A 27,159-nucleotide genomic window follows, 5' to 3' on the forward strand; every position below is an offset into this window, starting at 1 on the left:
CTTCTATTTGCCAGGAGGTGATGGGACCAGTGGCCAGGATCTTAGTTTTTTTGATGTTGAGCTTCCGACCATATTTTGCGCTCTCCTCTTTCACCCTCATTAAAAGGTTCTTTAATTCCTCCTCACTTTCTGCCATCGAAGTTGTGTCATCTGCATATCTGTTTTGTAGATGGTCTATATTTAAGATCTGTATGTTTTGTAGTGAGACTGACATCTTCACTATGAACTCTGCTCTTTCTTCACAAGAAAGCCAAAGCTGCAGCCCAGCACCCACTAAACTGGGAGTAAACTCCATTAAACACAGAGAGACTTACCTCTGAGTGGGCATGTAGACCATTGCACTGTAAGTTTATTACACAATGAATTCTTTATGACTGCGTGGACTTCCAACTATTTAACTGTGTAATAGTATTTGCAGAAAATAAACTGTAGGGAGTACTTCATCTCAGACTAAACCTTCATAGCATTTTTGTTTGCTTTCTTTTAACAAAGATAATAATTACAGCAAATAACAGTAGTATCTTCATATTCTGCAGCCTTGAAGAAATTTAACTTTCTTTTAAAGTGTGCAGAATAACTCTGGAAACTGAAATATACATGGGGAATAATAACTGTTGCAATATTGTGCATCTGAAAAGAACAATTCATTCCTGGTTTTTAAATGATGCTTGAGTGAAAGAATGCACTTTGTTTGCTTTTAAAACAGTAATCATTGTAGCAGATGAGCAGCATTTTGTGCAAAGAATGAAAAGAGTGAGTAATAGACAACTTGGTTTGAAGGAACTGCTAATGGGTCTGATCATAATTCTTTATGTAAGAACTGGCATTTAACAACACAGTCCTGTACATTTCTACTCATAAGTAAGCGCCATTGATTTCAGTGGGACTTTTCCCCTGGTACGTGTGTGCAAGACTGCAGTATAAATTTGCTTCTTTCCTCTTCTGTTTACATTGCCTTTTGCAGCAGGTCTATTAAATCACCCATTCAAGGAATAGTGTATATAGGATGCTCAAAAATAAAGATAAAATCTACATAGCTGTCAGAGTTACAATGACAAATACAATCAGAAACTTACATGAAGTTGGGGGTTTAAATTGGTCTGAGAGGAGAGGGCCAGAAATGGAGTCAGTCCAAATTAGAAATTATTTTGATTTAGTCCGGGTGGAGGGGAATTCCAAAGACATTTTATGATCTGTAGTTAGTGAGCTTGAGCCTGTTATTGTCTAAATGTGATTAAATGCTCTGTTTTGTCTTTGCAACCCTTGCTCATTTATTTAAAGGCTATCCAGGTGGCTTGTGCAGTTCAGAAATTATCTGGCATGGAGCCTCATAGAGTAGTTCTTAGCTTTGGAAAATCTGTCCCAGGCTTGATCAATTTCCTAGGAGCATATTGCCAGGCAGAGTTCACTGAAACCAATGGGACTAAACACCACTTATGACTTGATCATGCCCATGGTTAATGTAGCTGTGATCAAATGGTTTATTCACCTGCCTTTCATATAATGTGTATGTCTTTCTGCCTGACGCACACAACACATGCAACTCTCTTTGTAGGCACAAAGGAATCACCCTACATGGTTTAAATTAGGGCTAAGTCTCTCTATGCAAATTTTGAATAGCAATTGAATAATGTAGTTTGCAGTCCAAACAAGCAACTGTTTCCTCATATGTATATAAATGGAGGCAGTTTAGGTTTCAGCTACTTAAATGCCAGTGGACCATCATTTGGTTTCACTTTGAATCAGAAATAACACACACAAAATGCACTCTGCCTTTCCAATGACACCATACATTCTTTTCCATTAGAGCTGAAAGACATTTTCAAAGAGTAACATTTTCATTTAATTTGCCTTGTCGCTCTCATTTACTTTGCCAGGGCTCTTGGAAATTATAAATGAACCCGGCCACGACGTATGAGCAACTTCTCTCACCACAATCGTCGAGAGTGATCTCAAGCTGTGCAAGATTATGGCAGTTCTCTTGTGCATGTTGCATTTGTTTGACTGGAGCTTGTCTATGCAGGAGAACTCCCTGGAAGTCTGTGCCCTCTGTGGCTTTTAAGCTTGACTTTTAAAGCTGCTTCTGATTCTCCTAATCTGAGTGGAAGTGGCTTGCTGTGTGTGCCGAAGCTGCTATGCTAGCTTCCTAGCAGGTAGGTCACTGCTGCTTACCAGAAAGGGGCAAGGTGGCGGGAAGGTCAGTGAGGTGCAAAAGCAGTGGCAGGAGCACCTAACTGGCTGAGCCAGTGCACCTACACTGCACCAGCCTCCCCACTGCCTTGCCTCTCGCTCTCCCAGTAAGCAACAGCAACTGATCTGCCAGGCAATTCCCACTACACCTGGCAAGCTGCTTCTGAATCCAAGTAAGTAAATGAATTCAGTAAGTAGCTGAATTAATATATTATCACAGAATCTTTTTTAAATGTTTGCACACAGTGCACACTAGATGACAGTGTACTACAGTGCACTATTCTCTCTGGCAGTCTAATTCTGAAGTGCTGAGAAAACAGGACTATTTGAAATACATCTACATGGTGCTAAACCATGGCTTGACTTAATGTTACATCTGAACTTGAACTTATGGCTTGCATCACAGTGTTTGGCCTCACAAATGTTGCTCTTCATTGCTTTCAGAGTTCTTGTTTTTTTCCTCATTTTTTCTTTGCATGGGCTGATTCCTTTAATTCATACCATCTGCTTCTACTTCCCACTATGCCAACCCCCTCTACAAACCATACATTTAAAACACATGGCTTCCACCAAAGAATTGTGGGAACTGGAGTTTGTTAAGGGTGATGGGAATTGTAGTGGGGGGGACTACAGTTCCCAGGATTCTTTGGGAGAAGCCATGGCTGTTAAAAGTGGTATAAATGTGCTTTAAAGGTATGTTGACTCACGATTTATCTGAAATAAATTCCCATTTTTAAAAAAAATGGATTGGCATTATGCTGCAGATATCATGCTTCTTACATGCCATGCCTCACTCACAGAGGTAGACGAGTAAATGTTTATATAAGTTGTAACAAGTTTGGTTCAGCAACAGAATTTACTTTAAAAATTTTATTTATTAAATTTATATACCACCCTTTTTCATCTGAAGATCACAGTGTGGATGATCATTTTACTTCAGTTGTTTTGCAGCTAATACCGTGGTTCAATAGGAAAGGCTTTCGGTGTAATACCAGGAACGTTTGAGACATAGCTAATTTCCTACAGTTTGGAAAGAGGTTTAAAAACGAATATTCAGTTTGCAAACTCACTTGTTGCCCAGTGATTAGGAGGATGGAGCCTTCTTTACCATGTACCACTTGGCGATAAATATGATCTAGAATTAAGAGTTCACTCCAGCAGTTCTGAAGCAGCTTCATTTGGTCATCAACCTGTAGACAAAGAAATACATATTTTTGAAATATATGATATTTCCTTGGTGGCTTATTGTTGCCGTTTACTTTTGAGTTTTCTGGTGACAGAATTCTTAGGTACTCTTAAAACCATTGGGGAGGAACCTTAGGCCAAGGCCTCTGTAGCTGATCCTCAGCAACTGGAATACTCAGGGCTGTTTTTGTGGAAGGGAGAAGGGTCTCTGCTGTACCAGGTTGGGAGCCATAAAGCGGCCCAGACTCTGGAAAAAAAAGTAAGTGTCTAGTCCTTGTTAAAGGAAGGCTCTGAAGCAAAATATGCAGGCACCATTCAAAGCAATTTCTTTATGAAATATGAGCCTGCTTCAGCCTTTCACAGCTTTTAGTTAATGAATGAAGTCAGAGCTGTAATTGACAAGGGCTGAAAAGAAATTTAGAGCCGTATAAACACCATGGAAGATCTAGAAGTAGGTTTAAAATGACCCAGGAAATTCCTTCCTCCAGACAACAGGAAAATGACTTCTGGGCAGTTTCTGTGGTGCATACATGAATCCAGTTTTGTTTTTTGTTTTGAAAGTTCAGATAATGCAGAAGAGCTGCCTAGTTCATTTTGAACTCCTCTCCCATTTTCGTTTTGTTACCTACTTTCCAGAGAAAATAATTTTAAAAATCAGAATTTTGGTGCAACTGAGCAGTATTGTGTCCACCCAAAAACAAAAGGTAATAGCAAAGACAGGAATTTATATTCCTTCTCACTTAGGTTTACCGTATTTTTTGCTCTATAAGACTCACTTTTTCCCTCCTAAAAAGTAAGGGGAAATGTGTGTGCGTCTTATGGAGCGAATGCAGACTGCGCAGTTATCCCAGAAGCCAGAACAGCAAGAGGGATTGCTGCTTTCACTGCGCAGCCATCCCTCTTGCTGTTCTGGCTTCTGAGATTCAGAATATTTTTTTTCTTGTTTTCCTCCTCCAAAAACTAGGTGCGTCTTGTGGTCTGGTGCGTCTTATAGAGCGAAAAATACGGTAATTTCATAATTTCAAAAAAGGAAAAGGAAAAATATTAGTATGTAAACTTTAAGAAATTACCCTGCAAATACAAATAAAATTAATCATTAGTACATTCAGACTGTGGTTGAGAAGCTGTGAGTTTCACCAAGCCCTGAAAAAGTAGCCCAGGTATATTAATATTGCTGGAGGACTGAGAGTAGCGTGTGAGAATCCTGTAATGGTCATAACCGGTGTTGATGTGTTGAGTTTTTTGTTTGCTTTGTAGGAGGAAATGCAGTCAGGGGTAGGCTGTTGGTTGTAACAATAATGTGCTGGGAAGGGATGATTCATTGCTTTTCCACCTATGGGAAAATAGGAGATTTCTTGGGAGGAGAGGTTGCTTCTTCTTGCTTAAAGACTTAAACATGTATGTTCAGCTCAAAAGCTCAATTCTTATGGCTTCTCTCTCACACACAAAATGTACATTGACCTGCACTATTAACATTGTTGTAGTTACATTTTATAAATGAGTACAGAACAAATGCTCAGAAAATACATTGCTTTTTAACTATTTAATTTTGAATTTATCCAAGCATTGGCATCTGATCATTGGTTGCTGAAAATCTTAAATCTGTTCTGACCACCACCTCTCCATCTGAAATACCATGCCTGTTCATGCACTAAATGTAGTATTTCCTGCCAGAGAACAATAGACGAAAGACCTACAGTAACTGGTTAACAACTGTTGGCACTGAGGGACAGCAATGATTTTAACAGCTGTATGACAGGCACACAGTCAACAGGTTAAGCCTTTCTAATATGAAAATATATTTGTTTGTGACTTCTGCTTTCTCCTGTGTAGGAATTGTGTTTCGGCTACATAAGCAACATATTCATGTCTAAATATCAGAACCAGAGATTATGATTTGTTTATTAATTAAAGCATGTAGGCAGGGCAGCTGTAAACAGTATCAAACAGTATCTGTAAACAGTATCAAGAATACTAATTACAAAATTAATCAGCAGAATGAAACATACTCAGTAGCAACAAAAGACACCAGTATCAATTAGCAACTGATTTTATAGAAGTAGCATAAAATAATATAAACAAACTACTAGCAATATCATTACTGAAAAGAAAGGTCTTTGCTTGCCAGCAATATGTCATAAGAGAGAAGACAAGATGAACTTCCCGTGAGGAATTGGCTGTTTCCAGATGCTGAACAAACATCTCTTGCATACATGTTAAATGTAAACAAGTCGTGTCACTAAGTACTGGCCTTAGAGCATGAATGGACACAACAAGACAAGAAGTTTTTGTACTCACATAGCGTAATTTGTCTTCTACTATAATATTTGTCTAATGGCAGCTAGAAAAAAAGCAATGTAGAGTCTGTTTTGTGAACTGTTTAATCACATATTTCATTCCAGTGCTAAATGCTAGGCTAAAGCTGATCACTTTTGAGGCTTGCTTTGTATTAATGAAAGTGGATTCTCAAAAGACCCAAATCCACATGTTAAATTGTTCATGTGAGCATGAGGAAGAGAATTACTAGCAGCCAGCTTGCCCAACTGGAATTGAATAATGAAACTTAACCAAGTAAACAAATTGAATGAAAAAAAATCAGCATAGAATTATCATTGATGTAAGGCATATTATTTCCCCATAAATCATAAAATAATGGAAATTCAAAATACAATACTAAAGCATACTCTTTGGTGGAGCAAATGCAATCTAGAGGATTGATCAAAAATGGTGAATAAAACCCAGTTATTTGCAGATCTTTATAAGCAGTAGTAACAAATATCGCTATGGTATCTTAAAGGTGCCATTATTCCTGGCATGAGCTTTTGTGGGCTACTGCAATAATAGCCACTGAACTCAAGCATAGTTTTGCTTGATATCAGTGGCACAATAACAGTGAATTGATTTTAAGTTTAAAGCTTGCAATGACTTTGACTATAATTCATCAGGCACATTGTTTCAGATTTCAGTGGGGTTGGGCTTTGGGAGGGGAAAGAATCACAGCAAACTTAGGCTTTGCTCTTGAGTATCTTCACGATTAAAATGGGGAAAGGTGCATTTTGTGGAAGTTTATTGTCAGTACACTTTACAACTCACAACAACCAGAAATATAAGTGTTCTGGACAAATAATCCAGTCTGTGTTTTGAAACAAAATGGTCAGTCAAAATGGTGCCTGTGTCATTTGGAAGATTTGCTTGTGATATGACAGTTTTAAAATTGTCACCAAATGCCAATATTCAGGGGTGCACTTGGTAGCTCAGGCAGAATACTGTATTTTTAACAGGTTTATAAATTTAATTGGGATGGGGGACTAACAATGTGAGCCCCACTTGGTTTCTCTTTCCATCCAGAAAAGTGTGGCTATTTAATCTTAGGCTGCAAACTGAACCCAACCTACACCAAGCTATGGAAGCTTGTACAGTCAAACCTTGGTTCTCGAACTTAATCCGTACCAGGAGTCCTGGACTCCTGGAACCGTTCAAAAACCAAGGCACGGCTTCCGATTGGCTGCAGGAGCTTCCTGCATTCAAGCAGAAGCCGCGTCGGATGTTCGACTTCCGAAAAACGATTGCAAACTGGAACACTTATTTCTGGGTTTGCAACATTTGGGAGTCAATTTGTTTGGCAACTAAGCTGTTCAGGAACCAAGGTTGGACTGTATTGAAGAGAGGTGTCCTTCCACACACTTCAGCTGGCTGAGCCCGTCTCCTGCTGAACATGTGGACAGAAGGTGTGGCAGACACACAGCACTCTCCCATGAGTTACAACCACAGTTCAAGGACAAATTTCAGCCGGCTAAAATCATTAGACAAAGGTGGAGAACAGGGTCAGTGAGGGATATGGCCAGGTGTGTGATGTAGGGTGAGTTGCAAAGGCCAGATTTGGAGGCTTGAGGGGCCATTTTTGTCCCTTGGTCCCCCGCACCTGTTCTGGGTGTTTCCACAAAAGGGGAGAGAGGGGGAGGTAAATGCACGGCTACCATTTTTGTTGGCAGCAGCCTCTTTACTGTCACCAGGGGTTCCCAAATTGTGGTCTGTGGTCCACAAGCTTCATTCAGATGATACACAGCATGTCTATAGATTTGGAGTTGAAGACAGGAGACAGCACATCTATCACTTTAAATAATCCTATTGGTTTTAATTGTATTTGTCTTGCTATAATACAGAAGAAGCAAGACAGTTACAATTAAAAATCGCACGGCACATTGCAAATGCTACAGCTGGCAGAAAAATCATTAAGTGGTCCACCAGGACCCTCAGCAATTTTCAAATAGTCCATGGGGGGAAAAGCTTGGGAAACACTGATCTAGTCTGACCCGCTTGTGAGCCAAGAGAACCTCACATTAATTCAGTTTTGGGAACCTATCCAACTTTCTCTCCTCAAGAACAGATTGACCCTTTGGCCTGGAAGCACCGTGCAGCCAGCCCATCAAGTGACCCACTGGGTTTTGGCAGGATCCAGCGTGGTACACAAAGCAGACAATTTATTATGAACACCCTCTAATATTACTTACAAGCTGTGCAGCCTTTTGACAATATTGCTGGACGAAAGAAAGAGGAGGGGTACATAGCAGAGGGATATATTACTAAGTCAAAGTGAAGCTTGTGTTATCACAGGAGCAACCTTGCTCAGTCCCCATGCTGCATGTAACCACAATAATTCATTCTTGCTTAGATCACAGAACAAGGCTGAGCCTATATTAAAAAAGAGCTCCTTTTCACTCTGCCCCAGTTGTATTTATCTCCCATGCCATTTCCAACAAAGTCCCCTGTTATCTGGGAGAGAAGATTGCAGTCGTGCTTTGTTGAAAAAGTAGGAGTTACAGGTCCACAGTGCACCTTTCCCAATTCCCACAAATGTGTCAGATTGCTTTCAGTTATAGTATTATGTTTGTTCTTCAGCACAGTTTTACTAGAAGGTTTAAAGACAAATTTTAACTGTATTTAAGACTGATGGATATTGGTTTGAAACATGTAGAGTTGTCCCATCTACATTCCAACGATTATCTAGAAACGAAGAGTTGGCTCCAGTGCTAGTCCTACTCAAAGTACACCCTTTAAAATTAATGGATGTGGCTAACTTCAGTCCATCAATTAATTTCAGTAGGTCTACTCTGAGTAGAACGTAGATGTCTAAAACTAAAATAAATAAAACTATTCTTCTGTATCCTGCTAATCTGTACTACCAGGTTAATGACTGCAAAGCATTGGGCTGTAACATATTAGGTTATAAACATATTAAAGACTGTATAGTTAAGTGAATGCACACAAGGAGAAAAGTGAGGTTTTTCTCCAGCCACAGTCCTGCGCTTGACACCAGTGGCTACCACATATTGTCTTCCATACCTGGCTTTTTATAGTGTATAACATGGTATGAACAAGGCTTGAAAAGCCCTTGTACATGTTGAGAACTTTCCCCATAACTCTTTCGATACCCCATCATTGTTCATTCCTGCGATTTCTAGCTTACACTGCTTTGATTCATGCTCCCAGGGTGGGTCGCAACATAGAAGATATACTACAAATCTAAATCACAAACAAATTACAGTCTAGAAGTTAAAAGAGCAAACCAAATTTTGAAACAATCTGTCAATGTACAGCGGACCTCATTACATCAACTCCCTATGAAGGTCTGAGCAAAGAGGTGTATCTTTAGCTGACTTCAAAAGTTAAACTATGCACCATAACTATTATTCTTATTAGATTTTATTAGTCTTTTTTTGGGTGAAGAGGGACAAAGAAGAGGGGAAAAAACCACGCATAAATAGAATCCAGAAAACATTTCTAAAATGAAACATTGGAGAGACCCAAACTGTATCAGCAGCACAATCAAGTTCAAAAATGTGTTGGTCAATATGTAGGGAAGGAATCTTGACATTCTCCAGTTGGAGGATGCTGTGCAGTGTTGCTAACAGATGTTTCTGGGCATGGTGTTCCAGGGTCACCACAGGAAAAGCCCTAGTTTGTATTAGGCTTAATTTAACTTTGCAACTCCATCAACTTTTCTGAATATTGCATCCCATTCCATGAATTGTGTTGGGTCTGACCGTATTCACAGTTAACAACAAATGTGTTTTAAAGATGCAACACCTGGATGAAGAAATGCTTTCAGCAAACATCTGTCTCAACCACAGGCAGCAGCTCCGGAAGCCAAAAATTCACTTTGCATTGTGGAGTAGGTGCGGGGAGGGGGCTTTTTGAAGGTTCTGAGAGTCATCAGCATGCTATCAAAGCTTATCTTCCCCTCCCAAGCTGGTATCACCTCATTAGCAAGCCAATGCTGTGCAAACAGTGTGAAACAGCAAAGTCAGAATAAACAATCACTGCTCAGCTCCTGCTGTTGTATACAAGGCTCATAAATGTAGCAAAACAGAATTGTAGTTCACAAAACCTTTAGCTCAGCTGGGCCTAACTACACATGACGCTTGCAACCATGTAGCTTTTTTCTTCTTTATTTAATTACAAGTGGGGGGGTGGTGATTACTGAGAATGTAGAGCATGGGAAGACAAGGCTTAACCCTTCTACTCACCATGATCTCCATGAAAATTCTCCTTCACCTTTGCAGTTAGCCCTAGTTAAAAAAGTTGCATGGGCACTAATCTGTGGTGTTGACGTGGAAGTCCTATGTCCAGTGTTTGGAAGATCTACATCAGGGATGGCTAATCTGCGGCCCTCCAGATATTGCACTCCCAACTCCCATCAGCCTCTGCCTTCAAGACAAATGGGCAGGAATGCTGGGAGTTGTAGTTCAACATCAGCTATAGGGGTCACAGGTTCGCCATCCTGATCTACGTGGGAAAGGGCACTGTGAATCTAACGTAGCTGCTTCACGGAACAGCTACCACATAGTTATCATGAAATAAAAAGCAGCCATATATTGAATCTATGCCATATCTCATTCAATATTAGTCAGTAAAGAGTCCTCTCCAACTCAGCAACCTGGATTCAGAATTCTACTGATTTGGGTAGAAGAAGAAAATACGGTATAGTAAATGCAGAAAAGTCCTAGATATGTTGGTGTGGAGATGACTATGCTGAAATCTGTTGTGTTAAAAGCCCATTGCAAATGAGCTTTCTAACGTGGATTTGCAGACTAACTTAACTACCGATAAGGAGTCTTCTTATGCATGTGGGAGAAGAGTGTCATCATTTGTATTTTCCTAATGCACCTAAGTCTACTCATTGCTCCTCAAAAGGCAGCCATCGCTCACACCCTCTCTAAAGAACAGCACATCTGCGGCAGCTTCTCTTCCCAGCACTGTTTTTGTATATATGTACTTCTGCTGGCTTTGCAAAATAGAGGCAACAGAAAGGCTTGATAGAAGGAATTTATAAGAGAGAAGCAGGTAACAGCCAGTGAAAGGAAGTATAAGAAGCACTGAAGGCTTGGTGTTGGATATGGTACATTGACAAATGACGGAACATCGGCAGAAGACCATCAGATGCACTGTGGTGTCAGTTTACTCATTGTTTGAAAACCTACATGTCCAAGCCACACAGACTCAGGCTTTTTGGAATGTGTTCCCAGAGAATTCTGCTGGAATTTGGCAAGGACTTCAGTGACACACAGCATCAAGTCTCAGTTGACACCGAAACCCAAAAGCATGTTATCAATTGTAGTTAGAACTAAGTCTATCTCAGAAATGTTATCTCAGAAATGTTAGTTACTCATCTGAAAAACTAAAAGGAATTAAAAAAACCCCACCTTTGTAGTGGTGTTATCGATGAGGGAGGGTAGACCAATACAAAAGCAATTTTTTTACCAGCAATAGCAAACAACATTGGCAACAACACCAATAAAAAATTCACACAGAGCATATTGAAATATTCAGCAAGCACAGTTCTATTTCCCCTGTTTATTTTTGATGATCAAATTTTGAGGATGGAACATTGTGCCGTTATAACTGCACTTTATGTTGTTATCAAGTACTACAGAATTTTGGTGCATACCAGATGTTTATATGGGACTTGGATTCAATGGAGCAATCACGGAAAGCATTTTTGCCACAGCCTTGTGGTTCTAGTTTTTTGCTGCATTAGCTGTGATCCTGTATTGCATCAAACCCTCAGCCTGTCACTCTGGTGCCATTAAAATAGATGAGTGTTCCATCAGGTGGGGCAGAGTACTCGCTGCGAACTTTCATTGGGTGCATTGCAGTGGCAAAACCATGTTAACATGGAAATGCAAGGAAGGCCCAAGTGGTTGTGCTGCATCCATGCAGTGCTAATAATAATGATAATAATAATAATAATAATAATAATAATAATTTATTATTTATACCCCGCCCATACTCTCAAGTATGTGGCATATCTTCTCAAGCATGTCTTCTTCACCAGTGTTCTTCAACTTTGGGTCCCCAGATGTTATAGTAAGTGGGTCAAGGAGATACATATGGGAACCAGGATCCCAGTGGGCTGGCAGGGATGAGCATCCAGACCATAGTGGCCAGCATGGAGCCCTAAAGCAACACTCCTACTATAGCCAAGCTGCGTATCCCCAGAGACTTGCTGAATAACCCCAGAAGCCTAGTAGATAGTCAACAAGCAGTTTATGAAACAGAGGCATTGGTAAACCTGTGGCCCTCCATATTTTGTAGGACTGCAACTGGCCATTGGGCATGCTGGCTAGGGCTGATGTGACTTGGAGTTCAACAACATGGGGGCACAGGTTCCTCATTCCTCCTCTAGATAAGTTTACCAGACATCCCCGTTTCCCAGGGACAGTCCCCGGATTTACAAATCAGCCCCCATACAAAATCTATTGAAGTTAAAAAGTGTCCCCGGATTCATTGAAATAAATCTGGTAACCTTACTCTAGAATAAACACCATTGTCCAACCTAAGGGCTTGATTTGGACACTCATATGATCAATGGTGTGCAGCCACACCAATACATGGATGCCAAACAACTACAAGCTGTCACTAGTCCAACCTTTCCTTACAAATGCGTAGGTAACCTGCGGAGTAGAGCCAACTTCCCCCAAGACAGCTTATCCTCCTCCTACCACCGCCTCCTTCCAGTATGCTAATATTCAACAGGGTTTCTAAACTCCCGAAGAGTAGACAAATACAAGTTCTCAGCATTTCATACAAACCCACAGATGACTTCTAAGTGAGAAAGAAAATAAGGTCATCACTAGATATTTGCATTATTCAAAGCATCAAACAGAGTACCTGGCACTTAAAAATGGGCTTTTATGGGACTTGGGGTGGATATTTTTTTTTTTTGTATTTTTTGCTTTGCATGCTAGATCACATGTAGGTTATTCATGTTTGACACTCAGCATCATTTCTGATGAATTATAAATGTAATTTCCAGGGTTTTTCCTTTTTTGTTGTTAAAAAGGCAGGTTTTTAAGATTTCTGCTGAAAATTATACCGGTAACGCAGGAGCTATTCTTTATCAAAGTGATTACAAGTGTTGTTCTGTAGAAATGCTCTGCAAGCATTCTCCTGAGAGCCGCATCCTGAAAGCTCTTTCTCTGTCATGTTACTCTTTCCTAGCTCAGTAATTCCACTTACGTCAACAATGGAACCACAAATGTTTATGTGAAATTATTAAATAATTTCAGATGAATTAGAGCTGTGTTACCTAAACAAGAGAGTTACCTAAACAAGAGAATTAGAGCTGTGTTACCTAAACAAGAGAGTCTTGTTGACTTTTCATCATTAAAAAAATGCTTGAATGTTTTCCATGCAATAACAAAATGAAATGAAAATTATGCATTAAAAAACGAGCATGTTACAGGTAAGAGCTCTAGCCCAGTGTTTCCCAAACGTTTTTGGGCAACGGCACACCTGTTTACTGAAAAAAAATCTCGCGGCACACCACCATTAAAGCCCCGCCCCGTGACGTCAGCGCGCAGCGTCACGCCGGGAGGGACGCACAAAAGTGAAAGTTTTTTCCCTCGGCAGCTCCTCTCAGCTGCGCTCAATCCGCCTCGGAGCGCAGGAGCGATGCCTCTCTCTGGCTCTCCCTCCGCGCAGGCTGAGGGAGGGAGGGAGGGGCGCGTGTGACCCGTCTCTGCTGGGAGACCAAACCCAGCGAGGCAGAGTCGCGCAGAGGCGCCCAGGCAGCGCTGCCGGCTGCGAGGAGGAGCGCCAGGCAGCAGCAGGAGGCGCGGCCTCTCCTCGCCGCCGCCGCCCCGCCTCTCGCCGCCCGACTCGCCCGCCTCCCTCCAGGCATCTCGCGGCACACCAGCCGATGTCTCACGGCACACTCGTGTGCCGCGGAACACCGGTTGGGAAACACTGCTCTAGCCTCACCTTTTCCTGATTTGCTAGTTATCTGTGTACAGGGAGATCACTGTAGTCACATAATGGCAGGAGGAAATATAAGCAAGGGTACTAGTCTATTCTGCTTTGGTCAAACCTCACCTGGAACACCTGTGTCCAGTTCTGGGCACCACATTTTAATATATGCACAAACTGGGATGTCTCCAGAGAAGGTCAGCAAAAATGGTGAGAGGCCTGGAGACCAGGTTTGAAAGAGTTTGGGGTTTTTAGCCTGGAGAAAAGATCATTTAAGAGATGATATAACAGCTACCTTCAAATATTTCAAATATTTGAATTCAAATATTCAGGTAGATGATGGAACAAATTGGTTTTCTGTCATTCCAGAGGGTAGGACCGAAAGCAATGGGATCAAATTACAAGAAAAAGGGTCTAGACTAAACTTTAAGGAAAGAGTGGTACTGCACAGACTGTAGAAGAAATTGGTTGGAGATTTAAAAACAGCCTTTTTTTTTTAAAAAAAAGATGGACTTTTAAACAGAGGCTGGATGGTCAATTATTAGGATTTCTGTAAAAGTGGATTTCCTGTGTTGGTAATGACCTTTGAAATTCCTTCCAATACCATGATTCTAAGTTAACTGCCTCAGCGGTTGTGTCATTTAGCTGTCAATTCATATACTGGTAATATGTTGTGGATTCCAGCCGTAAAATGAACTGAAAGAGACTGTCAGGATATAGGCTGATTTGGTCTTATATAGTGATGAAACAAACTGATGAAGTTGATTCTAGTCTATGAAAGTTGGTGCCATAATAAATTTGTAAATCTAAGGTATTCATCACTGGGCATTTTTTATTTTTAAAATTGAAATCTAATTACAGAAGCAGACTTCTCAGTGCACCAATAAAATAAGAAAATCCCACTGTCATTTACTACAAGTCATCTTTAACTTTTGCCTGTCATATGCAAACAACAAAATAGGCTTAATTCTTGTTTCATCATGTCTAAGAATGCACTTTGTCTGTTTATTTCAGTATAGCATGAAATCAGAACTGGGTCTAGTGAGGTTTATTTACAATCCTGGGGGTTCTAGGGTCTCTGCACAATCTACACTGACATATGCCTGAGAACAGGCTAGGGGTGAGGGAGCGAGAGAATTTTAAAATACCAGTGATGAATTTATTCTGAATATATTGTTTCAGTGATTACACAATAGACATCAATAGACTATGAATGTGTTTGACTGAATTCTCTGTTGACACCACGGGTCACTAGTGTTTTGTCTTTACAAATATTATTCAGTGGTCTCTTGCTTGGCAGTTTATCAAGTGCAATCATTTCACTGTTCCTCACTGCTATTTTTCAAGCTGGAGTTGGTTTCAATAAATTATGTAAAGTTTGCCTTAAGTTCTCACTGGAAATTTCACAAAAACAAAGAATGTGGATTGCTAGAGTGTAGTTGTGTGTGTGTGTGTGTGTGTGTGTGTGTGTGTGTGTGTTTATGTGCAGGCAGTGTACCCAGGCCTGAATATGTAGAAACATTTAGAAGTATATGCATGTGTTGCTCTCCTCACATTACTTGTTTAAAAAACATATACTCCCCACGTATCATTTTTACATTTGAAGGCACAAGGGTGGTTTTTCAAAACAGTAAGAGGAGCAGCCCTAAGTGGCAGTTTAGAGTGTTATTCACAATGTAGAAAACAACTTTTTGTTGGCGTTTAATAAAATATTTACAATATGTGGATTTCCATAAATACACTACAGTTGAAACTGTGCTGTTTATTTCCTTAATTATAATCAATACATTATATATGAAGCATTATGTCTGGAACATTTATGAATGAACGTGTATGTGAACAGTTTAATTTTTGATCAGCTGATCCTCACATATTTTGCAGCTGGGAATGCAACTCAAAAAATTAAATAGTATGTTATCATTTTTAACCTAGCTTCTTCCTTGCCGGGTCCCTTGATTCACATCTTGTGGAAATTAGATATTTTCCATTATGACTGTGGAGACTGAGGCAAAGCAGATTCTCAAGTATAGCACCTCAAGTCATTATTGTGTATATGTGTGCGTGCATACACACACACACACACACACACAAATACACACACTTTAAAACAAAAGCAAAGGAGCAAAGAACTCATGACAGACTATATAGCTTGGGTGCAAATGTGCTCTGTTCCTGACTAGCAAATGAGTACTGCTGAGAGGTAGAGCTCTGTCGGTAGAGCATGAGACTCTTAATCTCAGGGTCATAGGCTTGGGCGAAAATCCCTGCATTGCAGGGGGGTTGGACTAAATGATCTTCATGGTCCCTTCCAACTCTGCTATCATTCTAAAAGTGACCCCTGATCCAGAAATGTTCTTCCATTTACAAAAGCTCTTTTTGCAAGACTTCGTACAAGCTCTTTGTCAATACTGTGTTACAGACCACTGGTGTTTAAATGCTGCAACCTCTGTCTTCGATTATTCACCATGTTTCTCAGATACACACACTTGTACATTGTGCCATTGCTAGAAACCTTCCAGTAGCTTGCGCAACACTTCATGGACCCATAGTAATATATTAATTCTTTCCACTCAGGTTCTGTGGTCCAGCCCTGTGTTGTGTTTCAGTTTGAAAGGTAGTAAGGAAGGATATGTGTTTAACAAGGCTAGCTGCCGATTTTCAGTTGATCTGCCGTTTACCCAATTAACCAGGGAAATAATTTATTATACACAAATAACTGTCCATACTATATTAACTGCCTTGCAATTACCGTATATACTCGAGTATAAGCTGACCCAAATATAAGCCAAAGCACCTAATTTTACCACAAAAAACTGGGAAAACTTATTGACTCAAGAATAAGCCGGTTCACCACACCACAAACCTCCTGGTGGGCCGGAGTACGTGTGTGCGTGCACTCATGCACACACGGCAGAGGGGGCTTCTCTTCCCCCCCCCCAGCCCCCCTACCTACCCAAGAGGCAGAGGCTGGTGGCAGCAGTGGGGGAGGAAGAACAAGCAGCTCAAAAGGGCTGCTTTTGGGCTGCTTGTTCCTCCTCTGCCGCCGCTGACAGCGGCAAATGAGGAGGAGGAGGACAAAGGACCCTCACTCGAGTATAAGCCATGGGGGCTTTTTCAGCATAAAAAATGTGCTGAAAAAGCCATCTTATACTAGAGTATATACGGTAATTACATATTGCATTGCGTTGCCATAGGTGCTTTATTGAAATACTATTTTCCTTCTGTGTTCGCTTTTTGCAAGGTTTCAGAGGGTTTTCCTAGGGGTTTTTTTGTGTGTGCTAATTATGGGGTCAAAATCCTGTGTCAAGTTACCCACTCTGGAAGAATGGCAGATGAAGGTGATGGACTACATGGAACTGGCAGAAATGACTGGCAGAATCCGAGACCAGGGAGAAGAGGTGGTGGAAGAAGACTGGAAGAAATTTAAAGACTACTTGCAGAAATACTGTAAAATTAATGAATGTTAAAGGGATGTTGGATTGAAAACAAGTGGTATTGGTAAAAAGATTAATAAGAATATGTAAATACGGATTGACAATGGTTGGAAATATATAGTTATAATAGGTTAAGATATTAAGTAAAGATAAATGATAGAGGGTAAGGATTTGCTGAACTAACTATGTGAACTGGAATACAAAAAAGGGGGGTGTGAGGAGGTCAGGAAACAAGTAAATGAAATATAAGACATGAAAATATTGATTTCTTTTTAACTTTTTATTTTTTATGTATTTTGTCTTTGTATTTTTGTATTTCCTTTTCTTTTATTATTGTTACTCTTTTTTATTTCCTATTTTTAATTTTGTAACTTTTTATTGTCTGTAAAATCTCAATAAATATCATTTTTTTAAAAAAAAGCAAAATCCTGTGTCAAGAACGCATTGGACACTTCAGGTCAATTTTTATTCTTTTGTATTTCCTCCTGGAAATTTAGGTTGAAGGACAGGTAAGAAATATATTAAATAAAAGAAAACAAATATAGTATCTCAAGCTTGGTCTACACATGCAGCAGAATAAGGAGATAGAATACCCAGGTGGACGAGTGGCATCTTCCAATTTAGGCTACAAGTGAGGAATGCTAATTGTGAGCATTTTCTTATAAAAACCTGCAAGCAAGCAAAATGCACAGACACACACTCTCTCCCTGCTATGCTAATTTTATACGTACAGAGAGTTCTTTTTTTATGCTGGGGAGCATTAAAAAATTTGAGGGGCTACAGTCCATTTGATCACCTCAGGCCTCTGCCACCTTATTCCATCCCATGCGTAGTCTGGTTTCAATAATCCTGACAACTACCATGTAAAATAAGTCAATACTTTAGTATGTTCACTGTATTACAAATCCGTAGCTTAAAGGGGGTGGTGGGAATGGTTGCCTTTTAATAACTTAGAAGGGGTTCACAGCAGAGGCGAGATTTGAACTTCCTGCTTCAGTGGTTCAAAGTTCAGTTCTCTTGACCACTCCACTCCATTAGCCTCACATTACAATTGGCTGCGATATCCCATTCACACAGTGAGGAAAGCAAGGGTAGCCTTGTTGTGAAGGGGTAGTAGCAGAGTCAATACTGTGTGTGTGTGTGTGTGTGTGTGTGTTTTGCAATGCTGGAAACGGGAAGCACACTCCATTCAAAGAACTTTTTGTAAAAGAGAAACATTTCCAAAATGTTTTTGTTGTTTTGCTTTCCTGGGAGTAAGGGGCAAATACAGTGGTACCTCGGGTTACACACACTTCAGGTTACAGACTCTGCTAATCCGGAAATAGTACCTCGGGTTAAGAACTTTGCTTTAGGATGAGAACAGAAATCGTGCTCCAGCGGCATAGCAGCAGCAGGAGGCCCCATTAGCTAAAGTGGTGCTTCAGGTTAAGAACAGTTTTAGGTTAAGAACGGACCTCTGGAACGAATTAAGTACTTAACCCGAGGTACCACTGTATACATTGCTAGCATTTACCCTCAAATGACTTGAAATCAGTAGCTCCACTGATTTTGCCGAGAGAGAAAGAGAGAGAGAGAGAGAGAGAGAGAGAGAGAGAGAGAGCAAGAAGATATCCGTTTGCATAAACATGGCATATGGTAATGTCTATGGCCATTCATTGGCTTGCATGCCACATGCATGGGTGCTGTGAGCCAGTCAACAGCTGCACATCTTTACACTACTAACTTTAGCACTGCTGCCTCTAGCACTCCTGCTTCTCGGTTGCCATTCATCGGTGGTGACCATCTCTGCACCACCTCATCAGCCACCACTGAACTTGGCTCTGTTTCTTATTGCTTCTGGGAAAACATATATACAGGCCAATTCCGCTGTTGCATTTGACTGACAGCCCACTTCTAGAGTTCACTTCTTAGCTGAGGCTAAGAAGAAGAAAAAGCTGGCCTGCTTAAGGATTAACCCCTCCCCGCCCACAGCATACATTAAATGCTGTCAATGAATTCAATCAGAACTTGCTATTCCAGGAACTCAGTACTCCAGAGGCCTCTGCGGGGATGAAAAATGGTACAGCTTGCACTCCTCCAGGATTTGCCCTGTCGCTACCAAACAATTATTGGGCCAGTGATCCCGCAGCAGCAGATGCCAGGCATTTCCTTGCTATAAAATTCCATATGGGGAGGGAGGCAATGTACATTGCCTGTTAGAACTGTGACCTCGGGCATCAAAAACCTTGCATAGGTTTCTAGCTCTCGTTAACAGAGATACATAGGAAAATAGGCTTCAAAAATGTCAATGCATAGCATAGACCTTCTACAGTGACTCATGCTCTTGTAACCTCTGAACTGGATTACTTCAGTGCATTGAATGTGGGGCTGCCCTAGAAGACAACTAAGAAGCTTCAGTTGTGTACAATGCTGCTTTCAGAATGTTAATTACCTGTAGCTGGAAATTAATAATAATAATAATAATAGTAATTTTATTTATATCCCACCCTCCCCAGCTGAGACTCAGGGCTCAGGGCGGCTAACACCAAATATATAATACATTAAAAACACAAAATCAAACGATTAGCTTAAAATACAGTTAAAAATCACATTTAAAATCAAAATAAAATTAAGTGGGAACCCACGTATCATAACCGTAGGGGTAAGGAATTTAAAGTTCACCAGGCCTGACCACCCATGCTGGTCCCATATGGGCTGATAGAAAGAGCCAAGGAGGCCACTTACATACAGGGTCCCATAGAAAGAAGGGGGTCAGACTGGGCTCGGACTGAAGGCCTGGCGGAACAGCTCCGTCTTGCCGGCCCTCTGGAAAGATGTCAAATCCTGCAGGGCCCTGGTCTCTTGCGACAGAGCGTTTCACCAGACTGCGGCCAGGGCTGAAAAGGCTCTTGCCCTGGTCAAGGCCAGTCTAACCTCCTTGAGGTCCAGGACCTCCAAAGTATTATTGTTTGTGGACCGTAAGGTCCTCCGCGGGGTGTACCAGGAGAGGCGGTCCCGTAAGTAGGAGGGTCCTAGGCCGTATAGGGCTTTAAAGGTTAAAACCAGCACTTTAAACCTGACCCTGTACTCCACTGGGAACCAGTGCAGCAGCCGTAGCACTGGATGAATGTGGAGCCTCGCTGCAGTGTTCTGCACCCACTGGAGTTTCTGGGTCAGCTTCAAGGGCAGCCCCTCGTAGAGCGAATTACAATAATCAAGCCTGGAGGTGACCATCGCATGGATCACTGTGGCAAGATCAGGGCGAGAAAGGTAAGGGACCAGCTCCTTAGCACGGCGGAGGTGGAAAAATGCCTCCTTTGCCGCAGTTGCAACCTGCGCCTCCATAGAAATCATGTTACCTAGATTCTGAAAGAGCTAGATTGGCAGCTTATGAGCCCAATTCCAGGTTTGGCTGCTTATTTCTTTAAAGCCCTGAATGGCATGGTACTCAAGCACCTGAAGAAATACTCCCTATACCAGCCTGACCATGAGGGGGAACTATTGTCTGTGAAGTAAGTGATGACCTGGGAGAGGGCCTTCTCTAACCCTGCTAATCATTTTGGCAACAGATCAAGAGTTATTTATTTGCTTGGGTATTTTAAGTGTTTTGCTGTTTTGCTTTGCTGCTGTTGTTTTGTTCTAAGCTGCCTCCATTTATTCTGCTGTGGGGTTTTATTGTTTGCTAATTTTATCATACGGTTCATTTATATTATGTGTTGTACTGCCACCCTGGTATCTATATAGATGAAGGATGGGTTTTTAATATTTCAATAAATTATAATAAATAGGAAACAAGACAATTAAAGGATATCCTAATACATTGTTTTTCTGCTCATGTGAGTCTGAAAGGCCAGTTGACACAATAGTTTTCTTTCACAATTAGCAGCCACAGATGTGCTGGAGAAATGTGAGAAGAGAGTGCATATGAACTGGTGTTTCAGAAATACAAGACAGCATTTGCATGGCATTACCAGTGGCAATGAAAACTGTATGCATTTTAGTTTGATGCATACAACTAAAATATTAAAATTAACTCATTGGCTCTCAATTTATTTCCTTTGTAGGTTTCAGGAACTACTAAGTTGTCACAGCTTTTGCAGAACTAACTAAAATTAAACATTAAAATATCAGTGTTTCTTGCTTTTAGTGAATATAAATCAAATCAAGGTCTTCTATGCTACAACACTTTTACATGTAGGTTATTCAAATGCAGCAGTAAAAGCCTCTGCTACTCTTGACCAAAGCAGAATCCTAAGGATCAGAAATCTATCAATCATTTTCCACACTGGAGCTAATCAATCTACAAAGCGAAGTGCCAATGAACTATTAGATCACTGCAATGAAGTATGGAGATTGATCTTATCCCAGAGCAACTGCATTAACAGACCGGTAAGAGAGTGACCTCTGCCCTGCGGTGCAAATTATCTGCAGTACTGCAAACCACGTGTCTGAATGAAGACCTCAGGTTACTGCTTTTAATAAATCTGTTTTATTGTTGAGAAGTATATGTAAAGATAAAAGAGGATCAGCAGAAATACTAGTGTGGATCAGCCTGAAAATGGCCACAGATAAAAACTAGCTAGACCTAAATGCACACTTTTACCCATAAGTTACTATGTGTGCACGTGTGACTAGCACAATGTGCTTGCTGTTCTCCCGTGGCTGTCTCCTATCCCATTCTTGTAGGGTTTTTTTAAAAAACAAAAACAAAAGAAGATGTCATTTTTATTAATATTGCAAATAATTAAATGATAACATTTTTTAAAAGAAAAAAATGTAAGCTTGAATGTTGTTATTGGGGAGTGGGGGAAGCTCCTGAAAATTTCCATATGGATAAACTGTGATGTCAGATAACAACTGTGTTTCTTACAGTTCCGCTGAGTTCACACAGCTCCGAGTGACTATAGAAACATAACAGCCCTCTTCCCTTGAGTACTGTGAGCATTAGTACCAAGGCTAATTTACTCATTTAAAAAGAAATAATGCATTTTAAGAATATAACAAAAGTAGTGCAATACAAGCATATTACCGTATTTTTCGCACCAAAGGAAGCACCAGAGAATAGGATGCACCTTGTTTTAGAGGGGGGAGAACAAGAAAAAAAACTCTCCCCCTCTCTGCCCAGCGCCCCTTCAGCGAAGCGGCAGGAGGCGCTGCGCAGATAATTTCCCCCCTCTTGTTTCCCCCCTCTAAAACAAGGTGCCGTTTAAGGTGCCTTCAGTCGCCTTCAGGCGGCTACCTTGGAAGCCTGGAGAGCGAGAGGGGTCGGTGCGCACCGACCCCTCTCGCTCTCCAGGCTTCAGGTTCCTTTCGACCTGCTCTTTGGGGCTGGTGGGGGGAAGCCCACCACCAGCCCCAAAGAGCAGGTCGGGGAGCAGTGCAAAGGTGCGCAGCAGAGAGGCTGCTGCCATAGCCGCGCGTCACCTCTCCAGCCGGGAGAGGGTCGCGGGGGTCTTCTTTAGCCCTGCGCGCACTCTCCCGGCTGGAGAGGTGGCGTGCGGCTATAGAGGCTCCTGCCATAGCTGCGTGTCACCTCTCCAGCCAGGAGAGGGTCGCGGGGGGCTTCTTTAGCCCTGCGCACGCTCTCCCGGCTGGAGAGATGGCGCGTGGCTAAAGAGGCTGCTGCAATAGCTGCATGTCACCTCTCCAGCCAGGAGAGGGTCATGGGGCTATGCTGTCTTCGCTCCATAGGACGCACACACATTTCCCCTTCATTTTTGAAGGGGAAAAAGTGTGTCCTATGGTGCAAAAAATACGGTATTTCAGACCCATAAGCAGAGACTGGGACATTCCTTATGACATTCCTAAACATCAGCCTGAATAGCTAAAGCTAATATATAGTTTTGCATATTTCACCATGAACGTAAAATAATAAATGAATTAATACAGATCGTAGTTTCACATACATACATACATACATACATACATACATACATATATATTGTTTGCATATATATATATGCATGCACATATATGGATGCATATATCTAGATAGAAATAGATAGTAGATAGATAGATAGATAGATAGATAGATAGATAGATAGATAGATAGATATGAGTAACCTACCGCTAGGTTCACACAAAGAAGCCCTGAGGGCCCACCAAAACATATTAGTCCACTTCCTTGGAGGATCATGATCATTAGTACCAAGGCTTAAAATTTACTAACTTTTAATGGGATCTGATCCAAAAATCAATTGAGTCAAAAAACAACCCTACAACAGAATGGATTTCCTGAGCCCAATCTGGGTGTAAAGGCTTTACATGTGTCTAAATGGCAATTAAGTATGCTCCCACAGAAATTTGCCACTAAAACCATGCACATCTGTAGATAGCATAATAATTTTTACATATTAACCACTGCAACACTGAAAGCTTAACATGCAATGGCTCATACAAATATTGAAAAGCACAACCACAAATGAGCAATTTTGGAGCTGCTCATCAGAATCATAAACCATCATCTAAGTCCTGGGTTTATACCTTCAATGAAAATTAATGTCAGACCCAGCTCTTTAACCCTTGACGACAAGCCCAAATTGTGTTCAATGTGAATGGATCTTCTATTTGCTTAGACGAGTAACTCCGCCCTGGAAGTTTGTAACGAGGCTATGCTAGGGAGTATGGCATCATCTACTGTGGCCCATTGGTGCAAGGAGGTTTGGTCTTCATGCATTAGTAAGAACTATTGGTAGTAACAGGCTAAATCCCCACCAACATTCCTTAGGTCACCAGTTCAAGACCCACCATGGATTGCGTTTCTGTTTTATATTTATTTTTTCAACTTATATTTTTGTGTTTCTCAGTATTTCCCTTCCATTTAAGATCTCTAACGAATACACCTCTTGTGTATAAAATACCATCTTTAATACTCTATTTTTATTAAAGCAAAATGTCTTTATCCTTCAGACTATAATTGAATCAATGAATTAGAGGAAGGTTACTAAAAAGGATTAATGCATTTTTAATGACACAGAATGATATAACTTCTGTTTTTCACTAAGAATAATGGCAGATCTATCAGCTTTGTACAGATAAGAGCTTGGTGAGTTTATCTGAAAGCCTGCATAATGGTTCTAATTTAGTTTTAACTGGAAAAAAAATAAAAGCCGTAGACATCCCATTTAGCTTAACAATTCATTGCTTATTTATATGATCTTTCCTTGTGACCAGTTCACATGCCTAAGCGAAGAAATGATAATTTGTTTAACAAATATATATTATTTATTCCCCTTATATGCATTTTAAGATACCACTCTTGTAGAATCAAGATATAAATGTTGAGATCCTTAGACAACACTATAGGGATCTGTATTTGAACTCTTGGGTCATCACACAAGAGACTACTGTGCAGTAATAATGAAAAATATCTCAATTTGTATTTGACTCTGATCCCTCATTGTCCTTACACAGACTGCATAATATATTTTTCCACTATATCTTTTGCTGATGCAGACTGAGTTGAATAGCAGACTTTCATTAGAATTACAGTATTTAGTATTTATATAGCACTTTTGAGCGTTCAGTTCCAGTGTAGTATCTCAACGTTCCTCTGAACAACTCATATGATATGTTAGTGTTATTACCGACCTGCTGCAGTACTGGGAGAACTGGGGTTGATCAAGTAATGGCTTGCCAAGGGACACCTAATGAACTGCCAGCTGAGGCACAATTGAACTGGTTTGATCCCAGTTTGCAGTCCTGATTAGGAAGGATGCTCAGATCATAGTTTGCCAGTTCGCATGTCACAGCAAATGGGGGTTTGGTTGAAACAAAATGTAATGAATTAAGTCATGCATGTGTGAGGAAGGGAGGAGATAGAATGAGAGGCAAGCACCTTGCTCATTCATGATCCTTTTCCCCATGGTTTGGAGGATTGTCTGAATGCAACAATTGAGATGAAACTTCCTTTTGTGTGTAAAATAACCAGTATGTGGCATCCTTGAGCAACTGCTGGAGTCCCAACAGAGCCCTATTAGTACACCTTTTAAAAAGCATTAAGCAGTGGGGAGCTGCCATTTTAATTTCCCACAATGCCCCACAGTGATACTGCTGCTGTCACGAGCTGCTACCAGGACCCAACAAAATAGGAGGCTCACCTGAGAGCAACTTCCCCCTCCCACAAAACCTGAAGTTTACCCTGAATACAACAGGCCTTCATGAAGAAAAAAAAATACCTGAGTGATTTGATATAATCATTCTGACTTTTCAAAATGTATTTATCCTTGTGCAAATTATAGTTATTTAAACTGACAGCCAAATAGCATTATATTAACTTTGTATATTATGGAGGAATAACTACTGGCATTTTGACCATTCTGAGCACTTAGTCTTTTGGTAAGTGAACTTATAAAGAATCCTTACTTGTCTGCAGAGAGGTTTCAACTGAAATCTGGGAGAACCGCATGCCCTGGGGTCCCCAGACCCTGTACTGCAGCACAATACTATCATTAGCCAGAGCAAATCAGTTGACTTCAGTGGCTGGCATTAGCTGTCGTGCAAGGGCAGCCAATTGTTACTAATTTCTAAGGTGAGGTGGTAGTGGGGAGGTGCTTGTGGCGCTCTCTGCCTCAGGTACCAAAATAGCTTGGCTGGCTTTGGGTCCTATGAACCTTGGCAGGGGGTGGTGTGTGATGCCTTGCTTCAGGTGGCAAAATGTCACAGGCCAGCTGTGTCCGCTGATCATCGCCTCAGGGAGGCAAAGAAGAGTGAGGATCTGGTGATGGTAAGAGCTTTGTGAGCTGAAAAGGCAGGTGGGGACGGGAGAGGGACATTTTTACAAGGCTCAGATTTAACACGCCTGCTGGAATAAGAAAGTCTTATCATGCAGCAAGGAGGGTGCCTCTCTAATCTCAGTCAGGAGGCAGTTCCACAAGTTTTGGCCCACAACAGTGGAAGCGGGATCATTTTTAGTTAATTCGAGGTGGGCTTGGGAGGACTCTTTCGACCTTCACAGCCTAACCAGAATTAATAACTAGAGTTGAATCCAAATGGCTCCATGGAAAACATCTGGGGCGTTGTGGGGATACTGAGGACTCTCGTTCTGGAAGCAATTCCCCATGCCGCTCGATAAAAATTCAGAGCAACCTGTCTTCCATTGCAGCAAAAGAAACCTGCTGCCAGAATGAAAAGAGAGAAGCCCTAGGACAATACTGAATTGCCAACTAGATTTTCTGGGTGTAGTCATGGAAAATGAAAGTGAGTAACCCTGATATTGCAGAACTAGTCACGTAGTTCTTTGGATCAAGCCCTGAGCCTCCAGAGACTGTAGACAGAGATGGCCTTTCTCTACGCTGGAGCTCTTTTTTTTTTACATTACATTTCTATAATCATATTTTATTAAACGAAGACTCCATTGTCAGCTGACGGCAAGTGTCTTGCAAGGAATGTACTGGAAAGCCATCAGCTAATTAATCAAGCCTGACTTGACTGAAGACTGACTGGGCTGATCAATTATTCAGATGAACACTATATATCTCTAAACATGGGAATTAGTTTCCCCATAAGTAAAGTACCCGAATAACAATCCCTCAAATATGTCTATGCGAAGCGGATAGTGATAGCTGTTAGGATGCCGCTCAGTTACAGCTACCTCCCCCTGCTCACTTGAAAACTCCAGGGTCCTGACCTAGCAAGGGGGTGATCTGGCACGGAAGCTGACCTGCACATAGATTGCCTCTCCCCTTCCCTGCACCGCCGCATGTGCAAGCCCAGGCCTCCACAACTTGTGATACAGCATGCTGAACACAGTAGGAATTCTGTCCTCTGAGGAGTTTGATAAATCTCCATTGATAAATGCCAAACGAGCTGGCATTTCAAGCGGCCTGGCATGCCACCACAATAGGTGGCTGGTGGGCTGCTGAGCTGTATATGGGTCAGGTGAAACAGGGAGCCGAATCCCTGTTTCCCATAAGCTCCGTGGTAGAGCATCCGCAGAAGATCCCAGGTCCAGTTCATGGCATCTTTAGTTAGGGCTGGGAGAGGCTCCTTTCTGAAGCCCTGCAGAGCCACTACCAGTCAGAAGATATTGAGCAAGGTGGACCAATGCTCTGACTCAGTAGAAAGCAGCTTCCTAGATCGCTGTGTTCCTCAGACAGGAAACTTCCACCAGCCCGATTGAGAG

General features: G+C 41.3%; 1 protein-coding gene and 1 long non-coding RNA gene across 10 annotated transcripts in view; one reads left to right on the forward strand and one right to left on the reverse strand.

The window, feature by feature from the left end:
• LOC310708494 overlaps positions 1 to 27,159 on the forward strand; it is a 142,888-nt gene that overhangs the window by 96,372 nt on the left and 19,357 nt on the right. The gene's annotated exons all lie outside the window — the stretch shown is intronic.
• NR5A2 (nuclear receptor subfamily 5 group A member 2) overlaps positions 1 to 27,159 on the reverse strand; it is a 116,525-nt gene that overhangs the window by 32,557 nt on the left and 56,809 nt on the right. For all 9 annotated transcript variants that reach the window (XR_014527019.1, XR_014527020.1, XR_014527021.1 and 6 more), the window contains exon 5: positions 3,261 to 3,380. Coding sequence is in view for 4 of the 9 variants with exons in the window: in XM_083506817.1 (XP_083362943.1) it covers positions 3,261 to 3,380 (120 nt within the window). In the remaining 5 variants the exon portion in view is untranslated. The remainder of the gene's footprint in view (positions 1 to 3,260; positions 3,381 to 27,159) is intronic.

The sequence above is a fragment of the Podarcis liolepis genome (assembly GCF_965112155.1).
Source record: "Podarcis liolepis genome assembly, chromosome: 6".
NCBI classification, from domain to species: domain Eukaryota; kingdom Metazoa; phylum Chordata; class Lepidosauria; order Squamata; family Lacertidae; genus Podarcis; species Podarcis liolepis.